The sequence below is a fragment of the Pseudopipra pipra genome, chromosome 3 (genome assembly GCF_036250125.1).
Source record: "Pseudopipra pipra isolate bDixPip1 chromosome 3, bDixPip1.hap1, whole genome shotgun sequence".
NCBI lineage: Eukaryota > Metazoa > Chordata > Aves > Passeriformes > Pipridae > Pseudopipra > Pseudopipra pipra.
In genome coordinates, this window is record NC_087551.1 from 21,314,030 (window position 1) to 21,336,241 (window position 22,212).

A 22,212-nucleotide genomic window follows, 5' to 3' on the forward strand; every position below is an offset into this window, starting at 1 on the left:
CTACATTGTAATGCATAAAAGAAAGAAAGAATGTTCTAGTCGCACTGTCTTTAAATTCCTGACTTTCGAATCCAATATAAATGTTCTGTAATGCATATGCCAGGTTTTTGTTGCTGTTTAGTTCTTTCACTGCTGATACTTATTTTTTGATTTTAGACACTAGCATGGCAGGGTGGTGGTAAATAGTGTATGCCTGGTCAACATTTATCAATAACCGAGTTGAAAGAGAAGCAAATGCTATCATAAACTGATTAAAAAGGTCACTGTGCAACTGCAAGTGTGAAATGTAGATCAGCAGGAGACAGTCTAGATTTTCTACCAATAGAGGAGGATACTGATAATGGATTTTTCTATCGTTTGGCCATGATTTAGCAATGTATGCAAGAGAAATATCTGTATCAATTAGCCCTCGTTTTCTAATTCATCTCTGTGTTATTCTGAAAATCTTTCTCTTTGAAAGTACTTGTTAAAATATAAGAAGGAGCTTTGTTGAGACTGTTTCACCATTCTGATCCGTACAGGTATGTTTTAGTTTTCCAGAGAAGTATTTTTTGCTAGCAAACTGCATATGGGGATCAAATATGATTTTAGTAACTTTGGGCTCTGTCAGTTCTTCAATGCTCAGGCATCATTGCTTGGGCTTAACGCAATGCAAAGACAAGTTGCTTTGCTTCAAGCCATTGGAGTCCCAGTGTCCCCTTGAGAGGAGCCTTAAGGAGGAATTTGGTTTGCAATTGGTTAGTCCAAGGCATAAAATACTAATATTACAAGATCACCAACAGCTTTTCCCTCTTTAAGAGAAATTAAAGTTCTTGCTATTATCTGACACTCTCCTAATTCTCGGAGGACTTGAGGGGGAAAGAAAGGTGACAGAGTCAGGCTTATTTTCCTCAAGTAGTTTCCTCATTCAGCCCTATTTATCCTCAGGTTGGTTTAGATTAAGTACAGGGTCATTTTTAATTGCATCTGGGTGTCTGAAATTAGGTTCTAGAACAGGAAGGATCAGGTATTAACTCTTTTCCAGAGGAGAGAGTTGGAGGAAATTCTTATCTTCCTACCTGTGTCAGATGACTGCATTAGCACAAAATTAATCCAAACCTGTAGTCCCCGAGATGTTGAGATGCATTTGAATGCAAGTTTGACATAAAGAGAATCTTTAATTAACTATGTGTCCTTAGGGAGTTTCACAACACAAAGTTGCAGGTTTATACTTGGAACTCTTTGTTGCTCATGAATGTAGAAATCAATGTGCGGTATTTTCAGTTTGGGTTTTTATTTTTAATTTCTTGGAGTTTTTTTTAATACTTTTTTAAACTTTTGTTGTTGACATATCATCCAAGGTTCTTACTTTTCAGCAATGTAGTTCATCTGGTATTTTTGTAAAGAGAAAGTGAATAATCTGGTTACTCTGCATATTTGGAGATACTGTACCAGAAAGCTTCCTTGCAGCCTCCTCATTCTCTTGACAAAGTGGAGAATTCTAACGGGTGAATATAGCAGAAAATAGTTGACTTTTGCATACGTGCATTAGAACGTTGTTCATCTAATCTTTTTAGTTTAAAATATACTCTGTATGAATCAATAGAAGAAAACTTACACCATATATTCATTTGGCTTCTACTAGAAGGTTCTTCTTATAATCTTGATTGGGCACAGTGCTTCAGTGCTCTTTCCAATCAGAATTCAGAAAGGGAATGTTAAGAATCAACCTACTGTATAAAAGCAATGGCTGCTATAGGAAGACACAGCACCTGCAGATGCCAGAAGTGGGAAGAGGAATGCTGAAGCCCCTTAAAATTCCTAACCTGCCTTGTGTTGAAGGCTTGAGAATGGGGAATAAAAATTCTGTGGGATGTTATTTCAAAGATGGAGGAGGTGGTAAGCACTTTGCATTTAGATCTGAAAATTTAATAAAACGACAACAATTTCTGAGAATTAAACATGATTTCAGAAATGGCTAAAACATTTCTGAGAGACTTGTTAGGACAATTTTCATACTGAATTTCTTTTAGAAATTTTTTGCATAATTACCTCAAACTATAAAATAGTATACATTTGCATTTGCAGTTGCTGCAAATGACTTTGCAATAACTGACAAAAGAGACAAGTTTCATGCACTTTAATATTTACAAGAAAAATTATTTTACAAAGATGGCAGTATAGTAATCCCATATATTTAATCAAAGCATATGACGTGTTTTCAAGACAAGCTATTTCTTCAAAAACTTGATTTTTTTTAATTGTTGGTTAGTTATTAAGTCTTTTCTCCCGTGTAGCTGAATATTCAAGAAGCTGTTACTAAAGAAATCTGAAAAATTTTTCCATAGTAGGTAGGTATCAGGTCTGCATACTTTCTGCATTTAATCACTTACAAAAAATATTTATAATATCATGTGTTCCTGAGCCAGGGACAGATCATTATTTAATAAGAGCAGGAAAAGTAATTGCAGCCTTACTCCAGTATTTTAGGATTGTGCAGTTACCCTATACATTCTGCAATGTGAATTCCTTAGTAGTAATCCTTGATTATTTTTTTTAATATGATGCCACACTAAATTTGGCATTGCTATTAAGAAAAATCGTCCTTTCTTCAAGCTGGCCTGAGGAGTGTAGAGATACTTGACTTAAAAAGAAGGGTAAAATTTTCAAAAAAATTGTGAATCCGAGAAATTGTGGCAATATTAATGATATTGGTAATTTACCAATTAAATTTTAATATATAAAGAAATATTTAATCCATTACATTTGTACTGCTGTGATGTTACATGGTGTCTAAGGCACCTTAGTGCCTTAATGTGACTAATACTAAGGACCCTGAAGCTGCTGAGGCATTGTTTTCCAGAGCCTCACAGGAAGTATTTTCTGTTATAGATCTCATGCTCTTATTCTTGGATATTTTTTCTCATGGCCTTGCCCCTGCAAACGCAGTAGTGTGATTGCAGAAGAACTTCACGGGAACAGCTATGATGCTGTGAGAATTGCCTTTCCCTAGCAGATCCTTTCCTCCCAAAACCTAGTGGACAACAAAGTCTAGAATAATAATTTAAACATTTGATAAGTGTTATCCATTAATATATGTACACAGATGTTTAGTGACCAACCAGTGTAAAACATTTACACCATGTTAACATACTCCATGAAGCCCAAATAGCATCATAAATAGGAACAACCAACAGTGAGTTCAAGCAGTTCCCAGTGGAAAGCATACAGTGGCAGAGGGACAGCGTAGCAAAAGTCATCCCTTAGCTGCTTTTTCAAGCCAGCCATTAGGGAGATGTTTTGTATTTCATCCACTTCCTCCCTCATGTTGGCTATCTCAGTTTTAGCTACAGGCCTCAGTAATAAAACTCGCTAGTCCTGAAGATAATTGAGAGGAGAAAGAAAAGGGGATGCATGATCCATTTTCAAATAGCCATATTTAATAAAAACAGAGTAGGACTTAGGGGTGTTTTGTCACAGAGTAGTGTGGTATTTCAATTTTGATTTGCATGGCTAGAAAACTCATAGCCTCACTTGCACTTTAGGTTGATTATTGGGTAAACGTTAGTCATGCTTCATTAGATTTTGAATAGCCTCACAATACACCATGTTCTAGCATAATTCCCTTCAGCACCAGATACACTTTGTTTTTCTTTGCCTTGGTACAGGTGTCTCAGGGGAAAGCAAAGTGAAAGCAGTCACTCTCTAATTTCTACATCTGACCATTTCTTTGGTGAAGACTCAAGCATCAAACCACAGATGGTGTTTTAATTGATCTTCTGCATAATTCTATTAATATAGTTTTATTTTTGTCATGTGTACACTGGTTTGTTTCTATCTTGTACTGTGTAATTTATTTGGTTTTGTATGATAAAGCAGACACATAGGGCTGAATCCCATTTCTGTGAGAAAGGTATCATCAGTTCTTAAAGGATTGAAATTCCCACTGACTGCCAATAGCAGTATAGTCTCTGAGACTGTCCCTACTCCCTTGTAATAGTCTAGGGAATAATAGCAACCTTCTGGAGATGGGTCTGGTAAACAGTATTGAGTAAAAGGGAATTTGCCAATCAGTTCTCCTATGAAGACAGTCTTTTAGTTAATGAATGTCTTCCAGAGTTTTTAATCCACATGAAGGCTAAGGCGGCTACACTGAGGCTACACTAAGGCTAGTACTTACCATCTGTGGTAAGTGCTAAATGCAAAACCAACAATTTATCGCATTAGGTGCAAAATGACTGGTGTCGATGACATGGCCGAAACAAGATATATGTATAATCTGACTAGAGCTTCCACAGGTAAAGAAGTTGTGTTTGAATACTTGTATGTGTTGGTTTGAAACAAATACACTTCATTTTAGAGACTAATGTAAAACTCCTCTGGTTTCTCAGGTAGGGAAAGCATGATGAAAACTGGGATCGGACAAGCTTTTGATGTAGTTTTTCTTTGCACTTTATAAAGGGGACTGTGTAATGTACCAGAGAGATCAAGATACTGTGATAGGCCATCCTTTTGTAGGGATGATTGTGTGCAGTTGATGTGGCTGTTTATGTTAATCTACAAGGTTTTGTCCTGAACGGTCTAGAGGGAGGTGCTTAATAAGTGAGCACAACAAACACTCGCCTGAATGATTCTGTGGTTCTTTCAGTCTGCAAGTGCATCATTTATGACACCCCATGAAAGCTGACTGTAAAAGCCAAAAGAATGTCTTATGTCAAACAAAAATCCTAGATCAAGTTTAGAGCTTCATTCCTTCCAAAGTATTACAACTAAGTGTAATGGCATTTGACAGTATTGACTTTTTTTATATGACTTCTTTTGGCTAACTCAGCATTCTGAAAAAATAAATAGTGTTCTCCTTTTGTGATTGAAAGGGTTAAATAGTACCAATTCATTACCACTCACAAAAGGATTTATTTTGTTCTCATAAATCAGTTTTATTCCACATTTTTATTATTCCCTTGGGTCAGCTGCTCCAATTGAAATCAATACAGGTGCAAGTGACACAATCAATCTAGATATTTGATTATGGATTTGAGACTCCAGGTTCTGCTCTGTGTGTTTAGCTAGTCTCCTTCTGATAGTGTCCCTGGAGAATGGAAAATTCCTATTGGCATCCATGAATTATGGGCATAGATTCAGAAACCAGATACTGTGATAATCTCCATTTATGTACTGCTGCAGTTAGAGAAAGAATGTTCTATCCATGGAGAAACAAGCTTAAAGATTTTAAAGCTAACTGTTTCTCAATTTTTTTTGGTGTATAAAATCCCTCATTAAATATACTTTATAAAGTCTCATCATTTGTCTATAAAACCCCTCAAACAAAATGGATGAAATCAGTAGCTATATGCTCTATTATCAGCTTAACATTGCAAGTGTAGCAAAATCTTTTGCCATTTTATGCCTTCTGGTCATTTATAGACAATGTGAAGTTTTGTCACTTGGGGTACTAAAGTGTCCTGGGACACCTTCTCCTGTTAATATTGAAATAAGAGCACTTGGACGCTGAAAGCTTTTGTGAAATCCAGATAAGTTGGTTCTACTCAGAGAATGCTTTCCAGAGTTGGATTTAGATCATGGACTAAGTTCTTACCATGTGTCCCTAAGACACTTGATACAGTGTGCGGTGTGGGGGGTCCAGGATTGATGCCCCTTGGTGCCGTTGCAGAAAAATTGAGTTACAATAGAGATGACTATTTTTACAGCAGAGATTTAACACTATACTGAATATACTGTTTTAACTGGAACTCAAAATCTGTACTCAACTGCAAGACTCATTAGATGTTTCCATGTTTATGAAAAAGTAATGAGAAAACCTAAAACAATTCAAATAAAACAGGTTTCTTCTTGGCATTTTCATCAACAATTACAGAGTTTTTTTAGTTGAAAGCCTCATGACACTGAACTGAAAGCTCCAAAGGGTAGATGAGACCACACACCAAACATTCTTCTCTGCCTGCCATCATGACAAAGCCTAATCTCAGATGCAGTCATTAACCATCCTTGGGGGCTCTGCTAACTTTCTTGTATGAGCTTTCACATCAAGCTGTGGGCTTTATTCATATTTCAGTCCATAGAATTAATGAGCATATAAATGCACATTACTTAGTGTTTGTAACACTAATAATCACTTATTTCTACTGACAGGAACATGCTTTCATCATAATGATTACTCCTGCTTTGCCTTAGGGTTCTTGAAGTGTTCGGCAAATTTTCACAGAATCATGGAACAGCTGAGGTCAGAAAGCACCTCTAGTTCAGCCTCTCTTCTCTAAGCAGGGTTAGCTGGAGCACGTTGCCCAGGACAGTGTCCAGTTGTGTTTTGAGTATCACCAAGGATGGAGACTCCACAACCTCTTTGGGCACCTTGTTCCAGTGTTTGACCAACCTCAAAGTAAAGTCTTTTTCTTAGGTTTAAACAGAATTTCTTGTATTTTCTGTATGTATCCATTGTCTTTTGCTCTGCTGCTATATACTGCTGAGAATTATTTGGCTTCTTTATGCCCTCACAGCAGATATTTATACACATTGATAAGATATTCTACCCTCCAGGCCATCTCTTCTTGAGGCTAAACCATCTCAGTTCCCTTAAACTTTCTTTATGTGGCAGATGCTTTAAGCCCTTAATCATCTTTTCATGAACTCCACTCCAGTAAGTCCCTATCTGTCTTGTAATGGGGATCCCAGAACAGGATGAGCACTCCAGATGTCTCTCACCAGGATGAATAGAGAGGAGGGATCCCATTATTTGACCTGCTGCCAATGCTTCTAATACAGCCCACAAGGCTGTTGGCCTCCTTTGTCGCAAGGGCTCATTGCTGGCTCACATTCAACTTGTCCACCAGGACCTTCTTGTCTTTTGTAAGGCAGAAAAGCAGCTTTCCAGTGTCAGAGTGACAGACAGCATACACATTCTGTACGGCTTAAGACAGTCTAAGGTAGCTGTACCAAATTTCAGCCTTTGAGAAGTCACAGAAGGTGCTTTTGCCTGTTTGAGGGAAACCAAGCTGTCAAAGTAATGACTTGAGTACTACAGTCAGAAACTACATCTGAGTCACTGAGTTTTCAGATTTCTTCTGTATGTGCCAACAGGGACTTTCGTCCTGTTCTTTAAGTAATTTCTATTTTTCAGTTTTAAAACTATAAGCTTCTTTAATTGCCAGTGAGAAAGGAAAAAGAGAAGTTTTTTTCAATGCAGATAATGTAAATTCTTTGTTATTTACAGGAAAATTAATATTTTGGATTCATAGTTTTTTTCCACTTTGTCTCAGTGCTTTTAAATTACCCATTTTGCCTAATCCAGCAACTCCTCCTAACCCATCAGAATTAAGATTTCATGTGTTAAGAGAGTCTTTAAGTTTTGGACTCAGTTTGATGGACTGTGACCATAATATGTCCATAGGAACAATACATCTGTCAGCTCAAGAGCAGAGGAACAAATGGGGCTTCAAGAGATTGAGACACAAAATCAGGATTGTACCCATCTGAAAAAAGAAGGAAAAACCAAAACCAACCAATCAAAAAAAAAAAAAAATTCCCCACCAGAAAACCCTCCAAAACAAAACCCCCAAACATTAAAAACCCCCCTCATCGCAGATCACAAAAAAACCACCAAGAGTTTGCTGAAAAGAGGGGTATGACATCTGACATCGAAGCACAGAAAGTACTTATCTCGATAACAATTGAGATTAAAATTTGAGAACAGTTCATTATGACAGTCCTTAGGAAAAGAGAATCGCCAATAATGTCAAGGAAATATTTTTAGGTGGTTTTCTATTGGGATAATCAAACTAATGTGAAGTGATTCTGAATACTGCACTAGAAACTGTGGAAAAGCAAAGAGGGAGAAGAAAAATCTTAGCTGGGAGGAAAGGTGTAGCTTGTGTGGAAGTAAATGAGGCTGAAGAATAGGCAAAACTAATGGACAAAAGAATGGGCTTAGAGACCAGGAAGTGTGCATATTCATAGAACTTACCTCCAAAAGATGTGGTACCAAAGAGACAGAAAATACCACAGGGTCAGAAACTGCTGCACAGTGAGGGTAAGTTATGGGGAAAAGGGATGAAAAAGTGAGTTCTTGTTTCATTTTTATTCTCCTATTCTGACATTAACTTTTTCTGTGGTCTAAGATGGAAACAGTATGGATTGGTAATAATATTTCAGCACATGACACAAAGCCCTAGTCACTCGAAAAATACTTTTCATCATGTAGTATTACACAATATGTAGTGTATTTTTGTGGTTGAATTTTCATGTTGTCTTGAAATAATGATATTGGAAGAAAACAATAGCTCATTAAACATTTGTGATAATAACACTGAAGTGTTAAAGGCTTAAGTACCTTTTAGGTGGAAATTTCTTTGTACTTCACAGGCTGTGGTCCTGTGATACCACTTAAGTTCAGGCAAATCTGGGGATAAGATGGCCAATTTCTAGGATGCTGCAAATAGGATAGAAACCTCTTTTATAAAGGTGTCTTGGTTCTTAAAGTCTCATAAGAATCAAACAGAAAAATAGAAGGAAGCTGTTTTTTGAGCAATATTTTCTGTATAATGATGGGTATGTTAGATGAATAGATTTAGTATTATTTCTTTTATTTCCATTGTCATGAGAATTGTTTCATGTTGTATCATTTCCTGCACTCCTTACAACCTTTGTTACATGAATAAGATATCAGAATGCTAATGACTAATATACAGTATTCTGTGTCTGCTGATACTATACTGTACTACTGTGACCTTTTTAATATTATGTATTCTGATTGGCTGTCCATTTCACCTCTTTCCCACAAGTTAATAAGGCTGTAAAAAGGAGAGAACTTGAAATCGCCAGCCAGTCAAATTACAGAATATTGAAAAGGTCAGAGCAGTACAGCACACAGAAAAAAATTATGGAATATATGAGGCATTAAAATTCTTGTGACAATGATTATAACAAGAATGGAAAAGGATACCCATTTATGTTATTTCAATCTAGTGAACCCCATAGGATGACAGACCCAGGACAGCAGTAATTTACGCACCACTGACCCACAGGAGCTTAATTCACCTATTTACAGGGGAGCTTAGTAACAGGAATGCACATCTGCTTGGGAGCCCCCTGCAAAGTGTCCACCCGAAAACATAGTGAACCTTCAAACACAACTACCCACCAGCTAGAATGCTGTTTGAAGCTTAGGACTTTTAAACAGTGATTTTGAATGGAATATATATTTATGTGTCTTTTTAATATAAGCATGTTTTATTTCTTGACTTTGTTTCAAGTATTTTTAAGTATGTATGTGGATATTCTTTAGCCCTAATTTCTTCATTTGGATCTTTTCTTGAAAAACTGAGATACTTTGATCTGGTATAAACTACGAATAAACTGGGAACAGTTTTTCTGAGGTTTTTCTCAAATAGCAGGCTTAGGGAAAAAAGGCCCTCAGATACTTTGGGGGAGATATGGAGAGCTGAGTAGGAAGGGTAGGAAAAGAATTAACCATCACTATGCAAAAATATGGAAAGATTAAGGAGCTTGGGGAAGCCCTTCACATCTGCAGAGGGTTTAGTCTTTTTTAATAGCTTATAGGAGATGGTGGCTCTGAGCCTCCTCCCGTTCAAATTCAGCTTTTGGTACAGTTGTTTGCAATGTCTTAAGTGTTGAAGGACATGGTGAACCAGATCTAGGAGTTTGTTTTCTGCCCTTTAAGTTGTTCATGTGTTGTGAAGAGACCTTGCTTGTTGGAGTGCTGGTGTATGTTCATGGCAGGAATTACAAGGCAGAGTGTAGGAACAAGGAGGTATTCTGGTAGAAACCACTTGTCTGAAGTAAAACAATGTCTTTTATGACTTTACTGGTATCTGAGTCACCTGCTGTTTAGATCTGCAGCAGACTTGCTGGTAGGTTACAGTAGGACCTGTGAGCAGGATGGAGAGAAAAACACACATGAAAAATGAAAAAAGAGAGGCCTCGTCCACTTATACTCACAAATTGGGTCCACACTGAGGCAGGCTGGGCAGGAATGGCATGGAATGATATGACAGGGTTATCACTGTATCACTTTCTGTCAGGCTGAACCTATGTGTCTGCATTTTCCAGCCCACTGAAAGCTAAGTTTAAGCAGTGAGAAGTGGCAAAGCTGCATATTGCAAGTCAGCCCCAGCAAGACCTGCATTTTAAAAATGTTCTTCTAACATTTTACTTGCCAGCAGCAGTAAATTGGCTGGCTGGGAAGGGGGATAAAAACACCTTTTGTCTGTGTAAAATTCAGGTTAGGAAACTTGCAAGTACTCCTTGGCTTTTTATTAGAAGCAATGAAAAATTTTGAGCTGCTGTGTTGTCTATCTCATTGTAAATTTGCAAGTTCATTTTTGAGCTGAATAAAATGGTTATGTAATTACATACTTCTCCTAATTATTGAGTAATTATATACTTCTTATAATTGGCGAGTAATCACTCTGCTATAACTAGAATTTAATGTTACAACTAATTGTATAATTACTGTATATTAATGTTGTTATCCAGGCAACTTGGAATAGAGTGTTATCCTTTTAATTCATATTCTGTTACTCAAAACTGTATTTTTAAAATATAGTATAGTTAGCCATTGGAAGAAAGATTAATAATGGAATAAAAATATCAGCAGAGGAAACACATGTTTTCCTTCCAGGTTTAGGTGGATGAAAATAAAAATATTAATGTTAGAACTGTACTGTGGATAGAAAAAGTTTAATTTTCTCATGGATTTGGCATAAAAATTGCTACTAGGCAACCCACTTTTATGCTTAAAGTTTGAATCTATCCTATGTGCCAGTCTGTCAACACTAATTTTTAAACTCTCCTACACATTGGAGGTGAAATGTTTAAAAAATGCATTTTTTTTCCCACAGCCAACTGAATCCTTAAGTGTTTCATGTCACTAGAACCTTAAGAATGTATATGTCATATATACAGTTGGCCATTTCTAATGACTTTATTGTTAATAAAATAATAGGTGCATATCACAGTCACATGTTGTTGTGTGATCGTCACAAATATTCAGTTGCAGATACTGGAAAAACTGTGATAGATGATAGGAAAAATGTGCCTTGTTGGGTTGTATCTACTCCCAAATCACACACAGGGACAGTTTCACAAAGGTGCAGAAGAAGGGTTTGATATGCAATTTAAGAGCTGAAATTTAAGTAATGTCGATGCATTTTTCTAGTGCTGGTTGAGTAGCCTGGTACATGAGAGTAATGTCAGACAAAATAACTTTGCTTCTGCAGGATTCTGTATGTAGAATGTGTAAAACATGGTTCTTCTTGCATGATAAGAAGTTTTGCCTTCATTGCTGTATATAAAACGGGGTCTTGGACTTATGTAAACTTCAGTGAAATCCAAAATAAATCCATCAGGCTTCATGAAACCATTCTACCTTCACACTACTGTAGTCTGTCCAGGTGGTCTGGTGCTATGGCATGGTGTAATCCAGGTGGAATTTGAGCAATAAGGAACTAGGCTACAGGGCAGGGTTATAAAGAGTTTTACAAAACTGCCCCCCCCTCCACAAAACCTCAGAAAATAAGTTTGTCATATGTTACCAGCAGAATACCTGAAAACACCCTTTGTGCCACTCTATGAACACCAAAATAATGGAATTGCTTGGACTTGTACCATAAGTGAATCAGACATTATTTATAGGAATCCAAAATTAGAGGAAAATCCAGATCACTCATCTGTGGTAAAATGTCATGTGAGCATGACTGAAATGTATTGCATACACAAGTGTTAGAGCACATCATAGAAATATGGGATATTTGAAAAGCAGTTTCAGATTTAATAACATTTCAGTTTTAACTGTTTATTTAAAAGTTGAATAAAAATGTGTAAATCCAAAGAGTTTACCTTAAAAAATTAATTAAAATATTGATTTTCCAGGGTTTTTGTAATTCCATCTTATCTAGGTTTTGTAGAGGACTCAGATGTGAATATTCAATCAACTACCTGTGACAATGCCTTACTTAACATACAATATTTTTAACAGTTATATACTGTTTAATCTCATTCTCATACCTGTGATCACAGGTATGAGAAGAATCACACAAGAATCACTTGTGTGATTCTGCTGTTGTTTGTAATAGAGAATTTCTATTGACTTCAGTGAGAGCTCTCCATGGAATGATGAATAGTAGTAATAATATTAATCATTTATATAGCGCTTTATATGTTCGAAATATAGGATAATCTTTAAATGAATTCAGCTTTACTCTCAGATATGTGAGTGAATTCTTCATTAATTTGAAAAAATTGTTAATTTATATACAATTTTTTTTTTATTTTCTAGTCTTACTAGGTATTTTGGAAAGGGTTTCTTTATTTTTGTAGGGCAGAATATTGGCTTATCTTAAGTTTGACATCTTAAAAGGTTTGCAAAGGACATGTAGGTTGCTGTGGTGTCCTCTGATGATTTCAACTGATAAACTGAATACTTCAAATCCTTTATCTTTGAGCGGACTGCGGGCCGTGCTGGAAAGCATGTGCTACTGCCGATGACTATTTCTTATGTATATAATGGAGTTAGCTTACAAACTACTAAGGTAAGCATTTTTCTAGTGAATTCAAAAATTTTTACCAGTGTATCATAGGCATAAGAATTAACACTAACATTTGGGATTTGCAGTTATCATCCAACTTTTCTAGAACATAAGTAGTTTCTGAAAGCTGGCTTCTGTTTGCAGTATGTAGCAGTCAGCTTTGCAACTGCATGGTTGCTTCATGTATTGGTTTGTTTATTTTCCAGGATTTACAAGTACCATAAACTGTTGCCAAAAGCAGGAGAAATAATGAATAATATTTTTTCTCCCTAATAGCCAAAATTCTGTGTGTGTATGTGTGTGTGTGTGTTATTGGTATAAATAGCAACTCTTCTTTTGAGTGGAAATAAGACAGTTCATAAAGACAGTGAATTGTAGGGGATGCAAGGGCTAACATTTGTTCTTCCCCCCCTTTCTTGTTTTTTCATAACAGATAATGCTAATTATTCTATGGTAAATGATACTCGGATGTTCTGCAGCAGCAAGAAATTCAATGTATGGGTACCTATTAAAGGCCTGATTCCATTTTCTAACTACACAGTACAAGTGAATGCATCCAACAGCCAGGGCAGCTTGATAAGTGATGCTATAACAATTGTCATGCCTCCAGGAGGTAAGTATGAAAAAGTGCTTTTTCTGTGCATGTAACAATTACACAAACACTCTGTTGAACAAAACGTTATTTATTATCTCAACTGAAGACTGGAATTTCAGAAGAATATGTTTGCATTAGTAGTTCTTACTAACAAAATTGTTCTTTTCGGCTTCTAATTTGTCACACTGTTTACTTTAAGAACTAGAGAATGAAAACAGTTGTATAGTTAACATATTATGAAGGTGAGAGGTGTGTTATGTACTTCATTTTTTTTCTGTGAATGGTGGTGTATTCTGTCACGGACAGCTAATCTAGTCCAAGAATATCGAGAGACTCACCTGCATTTTGTAACCTGTTTTAGAATAGAAGCTGAAAGTGCTGACAAGGAGCACTTACTGGATAGACTTAGAGAATTTGTTTAATAATAGTAATATAAACCATTGGCGATATATTGAGCCCGAATCCACAAAGTAATTTAGTTGTGAGAAAGTCAATTACAATGTGCTGATTTACAGTGAATGAGGCTCTAAACCACCCTGGATGTTATCTTCATAACAATTTGAAATAAGAGAATTGAGCAAATACGCCCTAAACACTGTGAGTGTTTTTTTCTGTGGTTTTGTTTTGGTTGGTGGTTGTTTTTTTTTTTGTCAAGAAAGCTTACATTTGTAGCTGGTGTAGGTGTGTCCCTTTTGCATTCCCTTTTCATGGCCATCCTCAAGAATTAGCTTTTGTTAATAAATGCCAATGGAAACAATTTATTTAAGACAGTTTTGAATTCTAATGTGAGAATTAGAATCAACCAATCTTGATCTTGAGACATGTATAGGTGTTGCTGTTTAGTAAGAATAGTGTAGAGTGACATACACACCATTTTAAAGTAAAAGAAAAACAGAAACAAAGAAAAGAGAAATCCCATAAACCTTACAGCTCAAAAATACAGTTAAACTTGAAACAATTTGCTTGCAAACAGATGGATTAGGTTTGGGTCCAAACCAGCAGAAAGATTTCAGGAAAGTGAGTAAATACAATACAGAGTTTGTATGATAGATTACTGAGAAATAAGGAAAAAGTCAATTTCCAGAGCATTTTATACTTTTCCAATTTTATTGTCAAGTTGCACCTAATATTAACATAATATAATATTATAATAATATAATATTAACATTATATAATAATAAAACTGCATCTGAGTTTCACTGCTCATTTAAGACTGAGCAGTAAGACAATGTTATTTCTAATTCTGGTGCCACATTTTAATTTTGCGTAGCAAAATTTGGTAGTGAAAATTTTACCAAATGACAAAGTAAAGGATCTTTAAAGATAAGCAAGGATGTGCACAGGTTTATGACAGCCATTAAGATAGACTTTCTTTCATCATTAGATTGTTGTTGATTACAATTAGAAAACTTATAGCTTTGAAATTATCTTTTTTATGACCTTGTGGTAGTTTAAAAGCAATACCTCATTGGTTAAATAGGTTTTAGTTCATGCTTCCTTTTAGTTAATGATCTGAAAACATATTATCCTGATTTACACATAAAATCATGCTGAAAAGCATGTGGCATTCACTAGGATATGTGTGTTTAAGTAGAATTAAATTAGCAGTGAGAGTTATTAAAGAAATCTTCCATACTATTGTCCAGTGGACTGTGATCTGTAGTGAAATGAATAATAAATGAAGCAGGGCATATGAGAGAAGTACTCTGTCACACACACTGTATTCTTGCTATATGTGCACACACATACAGACACGCATGTGTATATCTAGGACAAGGTATGTTTTCTTTGCTACGATATTTATTACAATGACTCTTTCAATGCTATACAATTCCATTGTATGGTAAATTATGAGTACACTGGTAATTTTACAGTGGACTGTATTCACTGCCTTCACAGTTTGTAAGTCATTAAATAAAATCTAGGCGCCACTAAAATAAGAAGAAATTTTATTTTTTACTTCAACGGCCAAGATTTCACTTAGAAATTTTGTTTGATCAAAGAGTAAGAGAGGTCTCATTAGGTACAAAATCATAGCCTTTTAGTGAGTGTGAACATGCAGCATTCTCTTTTCAAGGATAAGAAAAAAAATGCTGTTTCAGAAATTTGCATGGTGGGGAGTACTTCATGGAGCTTGATGGAAGATTGTATAAAAGGAAGAGTGATAGAAGACAAAGGATTATTCCTTTTTGAAGTTACTGCTGATCACTGTTTTACAATTGTGGCACAATTTTTTTTTCCAACATGCATTTCTTTTGTTTCTTTTTTTTTTTTAATTTAAGACATATTGCATATATGTCTTAATGTAAAGCATGCCAAATCCTTAGTGTTACCTGACTGAATGTATCATAATTTCTTATCAATCTTATTTGCCATGCTTTAACTCAATGCTTGAAAAAAACCTATTAGAATTAAGGAATTTATTTTATCTAAGCTCTTGACTAAAATTGCAATGCAGGTTCAAGAGTTCTTGGAAAGATTAAAAAAATAAAAACTGAATCCAAATGTTAATCCATAAATATGAAACTTTCTTTTGACCCTTACCCTGTAGTGGACTGGAGTTACTAATGGGGTTAGGATTTCAACTCTTAATGGGACTTGGTGCATTAGTGTTTGGTATGCATGGAATTCAGCATTCAGTTTAATAAGTGGTTGACATTGGTGATGTCCCTTAATTTGCTTAAATCTAATTGGCTCTTTTATCAGTCAAACCTGTATGGATTGGCAATTGATCAGAAAGGGTCAGCCATGACTGTGCATGTACTTAAATGCTGGAACTACCAGTTAAAGTCACTGTTGCATAATAAGAAGCTGAAACCATGAGAACAAATGATCTTCAGAGTCGGAAGGCAAAAGAAAGCAGAGAAGTTTTTCAGGATGTTCAAGTTCAGAACAAAGGCATTATGGAGTATATAAATTTTAAATACACTGCTTTTTGCCTCAAGACTTAAAGCTTTTTTTTCCAGATGAACTGAAATCTTGTCTGAAACTGTCTTTGTTACATCAAAGAACTGCATGGAAAGCTAAAAGAGATGGAAGAAGCATAAAAGGGCATAGTTTAAAATGATTAGTGACAAATTTCATACCGCAGAGGTAGAAGTAAATTTTTTTGAGTTTTACGTTTTTTTGAAAAGGAATAAATTTGCTCCATTTATCTTATCCTAAACTGCTTTGGTGGAAGTTGTAAAAAAATAGTATAGTAGTCAGTGCTTCACATTAATTTGAAGTTGCCAAGCAGTAAAAAATCTGGAAAACAAATTTCTTTAGAATTAATTTAATTAGGTAAATGAATTGAAGTGATGCAGAGGATGTAAAACTGCAAAATTCTGGGAGAAAATCTTCTGCATGGCATTCTTGGCTATACATTTTTCTTCTCGAGTGCTATTTCTGATAACGTGGCAGATATAAGATCCCATTATTTTAGGATTGCTTTGTAATAAGGGATGGTAAGCTAGCAGAAAATAAATTTGCAATCACTGCTGATAATACTCCAGTTAAATCCATTTGTTCCCTTCCTCTGACCATCAAAGCCCTAGTATGGAGGGGAATGAGAGGTCCTCTGTGCAGAAAGGAGAAAGATTTTGTTGAAATAGGGGCGAAGAGATATAGCAGAGAAAGACTGGCTGCTGCTCAGATGGGAAGCAGGAAGGTGAGGTTCAATCATCACCTATAAAGAACAGAAGACTGGATTCCCAAGTCATAATAAGAGATATGAAGATTGTCATGGATGCTAATTCTGTATTGCATTGCAGAGTTGTCTCTGTGTGGGTTCTTGGTGCTGATTCATTAACTTGGTGCTGACTCATCTACAGAGCAGAACCTCAAAGAATTGGTTTATATTTCCTATGTAAAACATAAAAGGGAAGATACTCCGAAAAAAAATTGCCTAAGCAGTGAAGTGCTTCTTTAAGCTCTTATATACTCTGTCTGTAATTTGCACAACATAGGAATATTTAGCAGTGAAAGATGTTAGATTTTGCTTTGGACTCTTAAGCACCTGCCCTTTTCTGGCCGCTTGTTTGCGTATGGAATACTGCATGCCTCTCCTATAAGCTTGGGCTTGTTCTCAGCAGCCAAAATTGAGCCTACGTACCTATAGTTGCTGATATTTGTTCAATATCTACAGGAGATGGTGTCCTGCAACCAGGGGATTTCAGCCACTGTTAATTTAGATAGCAACACCTCTGAGACTGGATGTTGAACGTCATCATAGGATCCCTGATCTAATCATGCAAACGAGTAGGAATCTCATCATACAACTTATATTTGCACCTGAAAGAATTTGTTCATGCAAGTGGATCACTAAAGCCAACAGGCTCCTTAGAGGAATTCAGTAAAGACAGCAAGCTGATGTTAGGTCAGAATTACTTAGGAAAAAAGATCAAACCTGAATATACTAGATTTTTCCCTGTGAGATAGATTTGTTTTTCCATTTTTCTTAGTATTACATTGAGAGTCAAATCATAAAAGTTTTTTTGAAAGAATTTCCTTTACATCAAATTTCAGCCCTTTAGATACATCAGTTGTTATTCTGTCTTCTCCTTCTTTTTCTCTCTTTTCTCTCTCTTCTTTCTCCTTTTTCTTTCTCTCTCTCTGTCTCTCTCCTCTCTCTTCTCTCTCTCTTCTTTTTCTCTTCTTTGCCTTTCCTTCTTTCCTCCAGGATTCTTTTCCAACAGGATTCTTTTTGTTCTATGTCTTCTGTTTCTTTTTCAGTTTTCTTCTCTTACATTCTCTTATATCACTTCATGTGAATTTGAAAAGAAAAATTAAAAGCAGTTTTTTAAAAAAGCGCATTGTGAAAAAAAATCACATTTAAAAATATTCCAAATTCTCAAATATTTGTATGATATCTATCCAACTTCAGAATAATATAATCTCTGATTTTGATGAAGAGCAGGAAATGTTTTAAACAAAGTTCTTAAATGAAAAGTTGTGACCATTTCTTTTCTAGAGGCAGTTTAAGGAGAGAGCAGGATAGAGCAGGGAGGAGAAAAGAGCTCTCCTACATCTCTCATCGATGACCTAGCTAATTAAATAGTGTCAGTGGCAAGCTGTGTATTGTCCATTCCAGTTTCTTTTGCCCAGAAAGATGATTTCATGGGGATATAAGGGTAGGATTGCAAAAGTGCTTGTGTGGAAAATTGGGAGTTGTTCTAATGAAACAATAATTCTTCTCTAACCTCTGCAGTATTGAACTGATTGTCATTTTCATTAGTGCTACTTTCTTCTTTTATTCCCCTCTCCCAGGCTGTTCAGCACATCTTTCAGTGAGTTCATACTGTGTCTATTCTTGGTTTTGGGTGGGTGTTCTGGATGGCAAGAGATGAGAGAAGTAAGTCTCATTCCTGAACAGTTGTGTCTTCAGACTCTAGCAATGGGAGGCACAGAGCTGCCCTCTTTACTGCTCACTTCCCTAAATTGCAGCCAGCTGGGGCTCAGCCTAACCCCACACATCACAAAGGACCACCTCAAGGTTGCTTTAAATTGAGGCTTAATGTTAGTCCCTACTCATGAAATTGCAAAGATTTTCCAGCAGGCAATGAGACTCTAACTATGTCCTTCCCTTCTGATTACCTCTTTCCCTTTGCCTCCACACCCTGTGCTTTTGGGGCTGGGCAGATCTCCCATACTATGGGAGTATATATGCTATATTCCCATACTATGGGAGTAAACAGCTATGCTGTTTCCATGCTGCAGACATATGGCTCCTGTATTTATAATCTTTTAGGTTGCTTTCTGTCTTCTGGAGCTGTGTGAAACAGTTGAGACACAAAGATCAAAACAGCAGTTTTAGTTACCTAGAAGAACATGGATGTTTTTGCTTGCTTAGGGAGAGCCAGATGAGAAAGGGAAAACTGCACAACAGCTTGAAATAGCTAATTCATCATCTATAAGCAGGGAATTAACCTCATTGTAGAGGTCTCACTATAGGTCTTTGCAAAACCTTAGCCTAAGCATGAGATCCAGGTTATACTTAAGATCTCTTGGAAGAAATCTGTGGTAGAGGAGATTTCCTGCTGCAAAACTACAGCTTACTTATTCTTCTGAGAAACAGAAGAATATATAAAAGTGGGGAAAATGGGTCATTGTGAAACTTAGCAGTAGATCGTTATTTAAAATTACTACCTACAATCACATTAACCTGTTTTGGACCAATTTCAATTTTACACAAAAAAGGACACAATTTAGATGAAGTATGCAATTTTTATATAATCTCAAGCATGTCCGTGCTTGGGGTTTTTTTTTGTTTTGGTTTTTTATTCTGTGTAAATCTGAACTAGACTTTCCAGTACTGTAATTAAAATCAACATCATTTGTGTGGCAAGTTAGGTTATTCTGTGGAAGGAATTCTACAATAAAATGATATTGAAATTCCTGCTGAAAATCTACAAAAGACATTTGAAAAATTGCACTACGAATTTTCTCTTTAGAACCATTTTCCAGATATATGTAAGTACTAGGAATTGGATCAATTTTTATGTTACTTTACTACTATGATTTGCACTGCTTTTCTAAAAAGCTCACTTTTTAATATCTTTTATTTTTTGACAACTCCTACTGCTACAGTTTGCAGAATAAAATGGCATTTTCATTAACTGTCAGCGAAGGCAAATGTCTGTGAGCTGTTTGTTTGTTGGTTGGGGTTTTTTTGGCATGTCATTCTGTGTTTTCTGCATTTGAAGCATCCAGATTATGGAAGTTAGCCTGGTCATCATAAAGCACTTGAGTAAAGTGACAAGGTTTGAGCCACTTTGCACCATTGAGGAAGCTTTGAAGTTCCTCTGCTTGCAATAAACTCTGCGTGCCTCCAGCAAAGTTCTGTCACCCTGTTACATTTTTGTCACCTTTCCATATTAGGAATAAAAAAAAGCTTAAGTGGGGGAAAATGAAGATTCTTTTAAGATCTTGCTGAAGCTGAAATGTAGACAGAATCAAATCACTGGTTTTTCCCCATCTTTAGCTGGGGACAAAACCAGAGATGATCTTTCTTAAACATGACAGCCATAAAAGTGCTTTTGCTTTTTTTGCTTGTTCTATTTACAGTTAAAACTTAGTCTCTGGGATTTTTCTCTGTTGTTTCGAAAAAGATCTGAAATTGAATTTTAAAAATCTGAAATTTTATATCTGAATTCTTGAAACCCTTTGCAGAATTCAAATATTTTTCCTTCATATAGTTAATTATTTGTTCTGGTAGTGTTTTGAGTTTTACTTTTTCCTTACTTTTTCTTAGTATAGCATTCCTCATTCTGTTACATCCATGCAGTTATCTTTAGGCTAGTTGACTGAATACCTAAGGAGAAATAAGCTTCTCTATAAAGACAGAAAGGGAGAGAAAATGGAAGTTGAGTGAGAATCAGTCATTAGAATCAGCACTTCTCCTCTGGTGTCCTGATAATGCAATGTTGTATGCTACCCTTTCTTTTATGGCAAAAACAACTATAAGAGTCTATAGGCCTTAGTGATTCTTGACATTTGACAGCTTTGTCCTAACTGTTCTTTTCTTTCTGAACATTTTTTTGTGTCTGCACACATCTGCAGATGCACACACACAAATAGATATATATTAGTATACGCATGTTCATGTATACATGATCTTTTTCTGTCTTTTTTTAATCTTTGAATCTCTATGGAGATCATATTTATTCCCCTGACAAAGAAATACTGTACTCTAAGATTAATTCCAGGTGAGTAAAATGAGAAAGGGAATTAATGTATTTCATGTTACAGTGGGATACACCCAGTATTGAATTATATTAATCCTTACTATTTGTATCCTGACCTATTTGCTGTTCTGATTTTTACAAATATTTTCTAATTCAGATTTTCAGTAGGCTTCTGAAGTGATTGAAGGTTGTTATTCCCATTTTACAGATAATGAGAGGCATGTGTTAGCAAGAGAAGAAAATGTTGTGTTCCTTCTCATGCTGAAAAGTGTAATATACATGTCAAGGTTTGTCAGTCTTTCTTCTTGTTCCTTAGCTTAGGCTGGGGGATTGCTTCTCAGTGAAAGGTGTCACCATAGTTGAATGCAGCCAGTGTGTACGGAGAAAACGCATGAATCCAGGTTGACTGATTTTAGACTATCTACACATCTCTGATAGTACATATATAAAGAAGGGAAGTTGAATAAGTGAAGACATGGCATTATATAAAGAAAGAATATATTTTCCTCTATTTTTCGTTCCATTGAAGTTGTGAGTGCTCTTACATACTAAGAAGCCTATATGAGAGGGTTATTTGTAAGAAAGTGAGACTGCTCTCCAAAATATTCAACTGATGGTTGTAAACTGAATTAATCAGCTGCAAATTTTCTGTGTTGAAGATTTAACCCGTTCAGTCTATGTTTTAAAAACCAACAAAGGCGAGGAAATTTCCCCGGCTCTTAATTTTTGTCAAAGTCTTGAAGCAAATCTGTATTTTAGAGAGTAAGTATTGCCAAGGTATTTACTTCAAGCTATGGTGGATAGTATGTGTAGATTAGGATAACTGCTCTGACATGTCTTGTGGCACATAAGGCAAAACACAGTCAGCCTTGTTTGGGTTTGAATAACATGTGACGGTGTTACTAAGACTTTTAATGAATTAGGCTGCCTGATTTTGAACAAGACCACAGTAGCCAAGGTCTTTTCAGTAAAAATACTTGAGAACAGATCATTCACTGTTTATATTGACACACTTCCACCAATTCCAGTGGATTTATGTGTTCCTCAGCATTATCTGAGGAAATGAAGTCCAGGGTTAATTCGTATAAATGGTTTATTTGTTAAAAGTATCTAGAACAGGACACTAACTGATGAGTAGCTCCTTAATAATGCTGTATGAACATTTCTGTGTGGATAGCTCGGCTATAAAAGCTTGTAATCTTTTTACCCTGTTCATCAAATTAACTATTTATTTTGCACAGATTATTTCCAGGGGGAATAGTCTTGTCTGAATTGCTTTTTATTCACCTTAAATGTTAAATATTTTGCTTCAGCATATAGCACTGGATCATATTTCTGTCAACTGCAATGCCAAATTTGTTGGGGGACCGATTCATAAAAACAGTTAGGGATTTTTGACACAGTTAGGTGGAAT

At 35.8% G+C, this 22,212-nt stretch overlaps 1 protein-coding gene across 9 annotated transcripts in view; it reads left to right on the top strand.

Moving 5' to 3' along the window:
* USH2A (usherin) overlaps window positions 1–22,212 on the top strand; it is a 385,399-nt gene that overhangs the window by 214,000 nt on the left and 149,187 nt on the right. For all 9 annotated transcript variants that reach the window (XR_010428978.1, XM_064648236.1, XM_064648230.1 and 6 more), the window contains one exon: window positions 12,973–13,152. Coding sequence is in view for 8 of the 9 variants with exons in the window: in XM_064648236.1 (XP_064504306.1) it covers window positions 12,973–13,152 (180 nt within the window). In the remaining variant the exon portion in view is untranslated. The remainder of the gene's footprint in view (window positions 1–12,972; window positions 13,153–22,212) is intronic.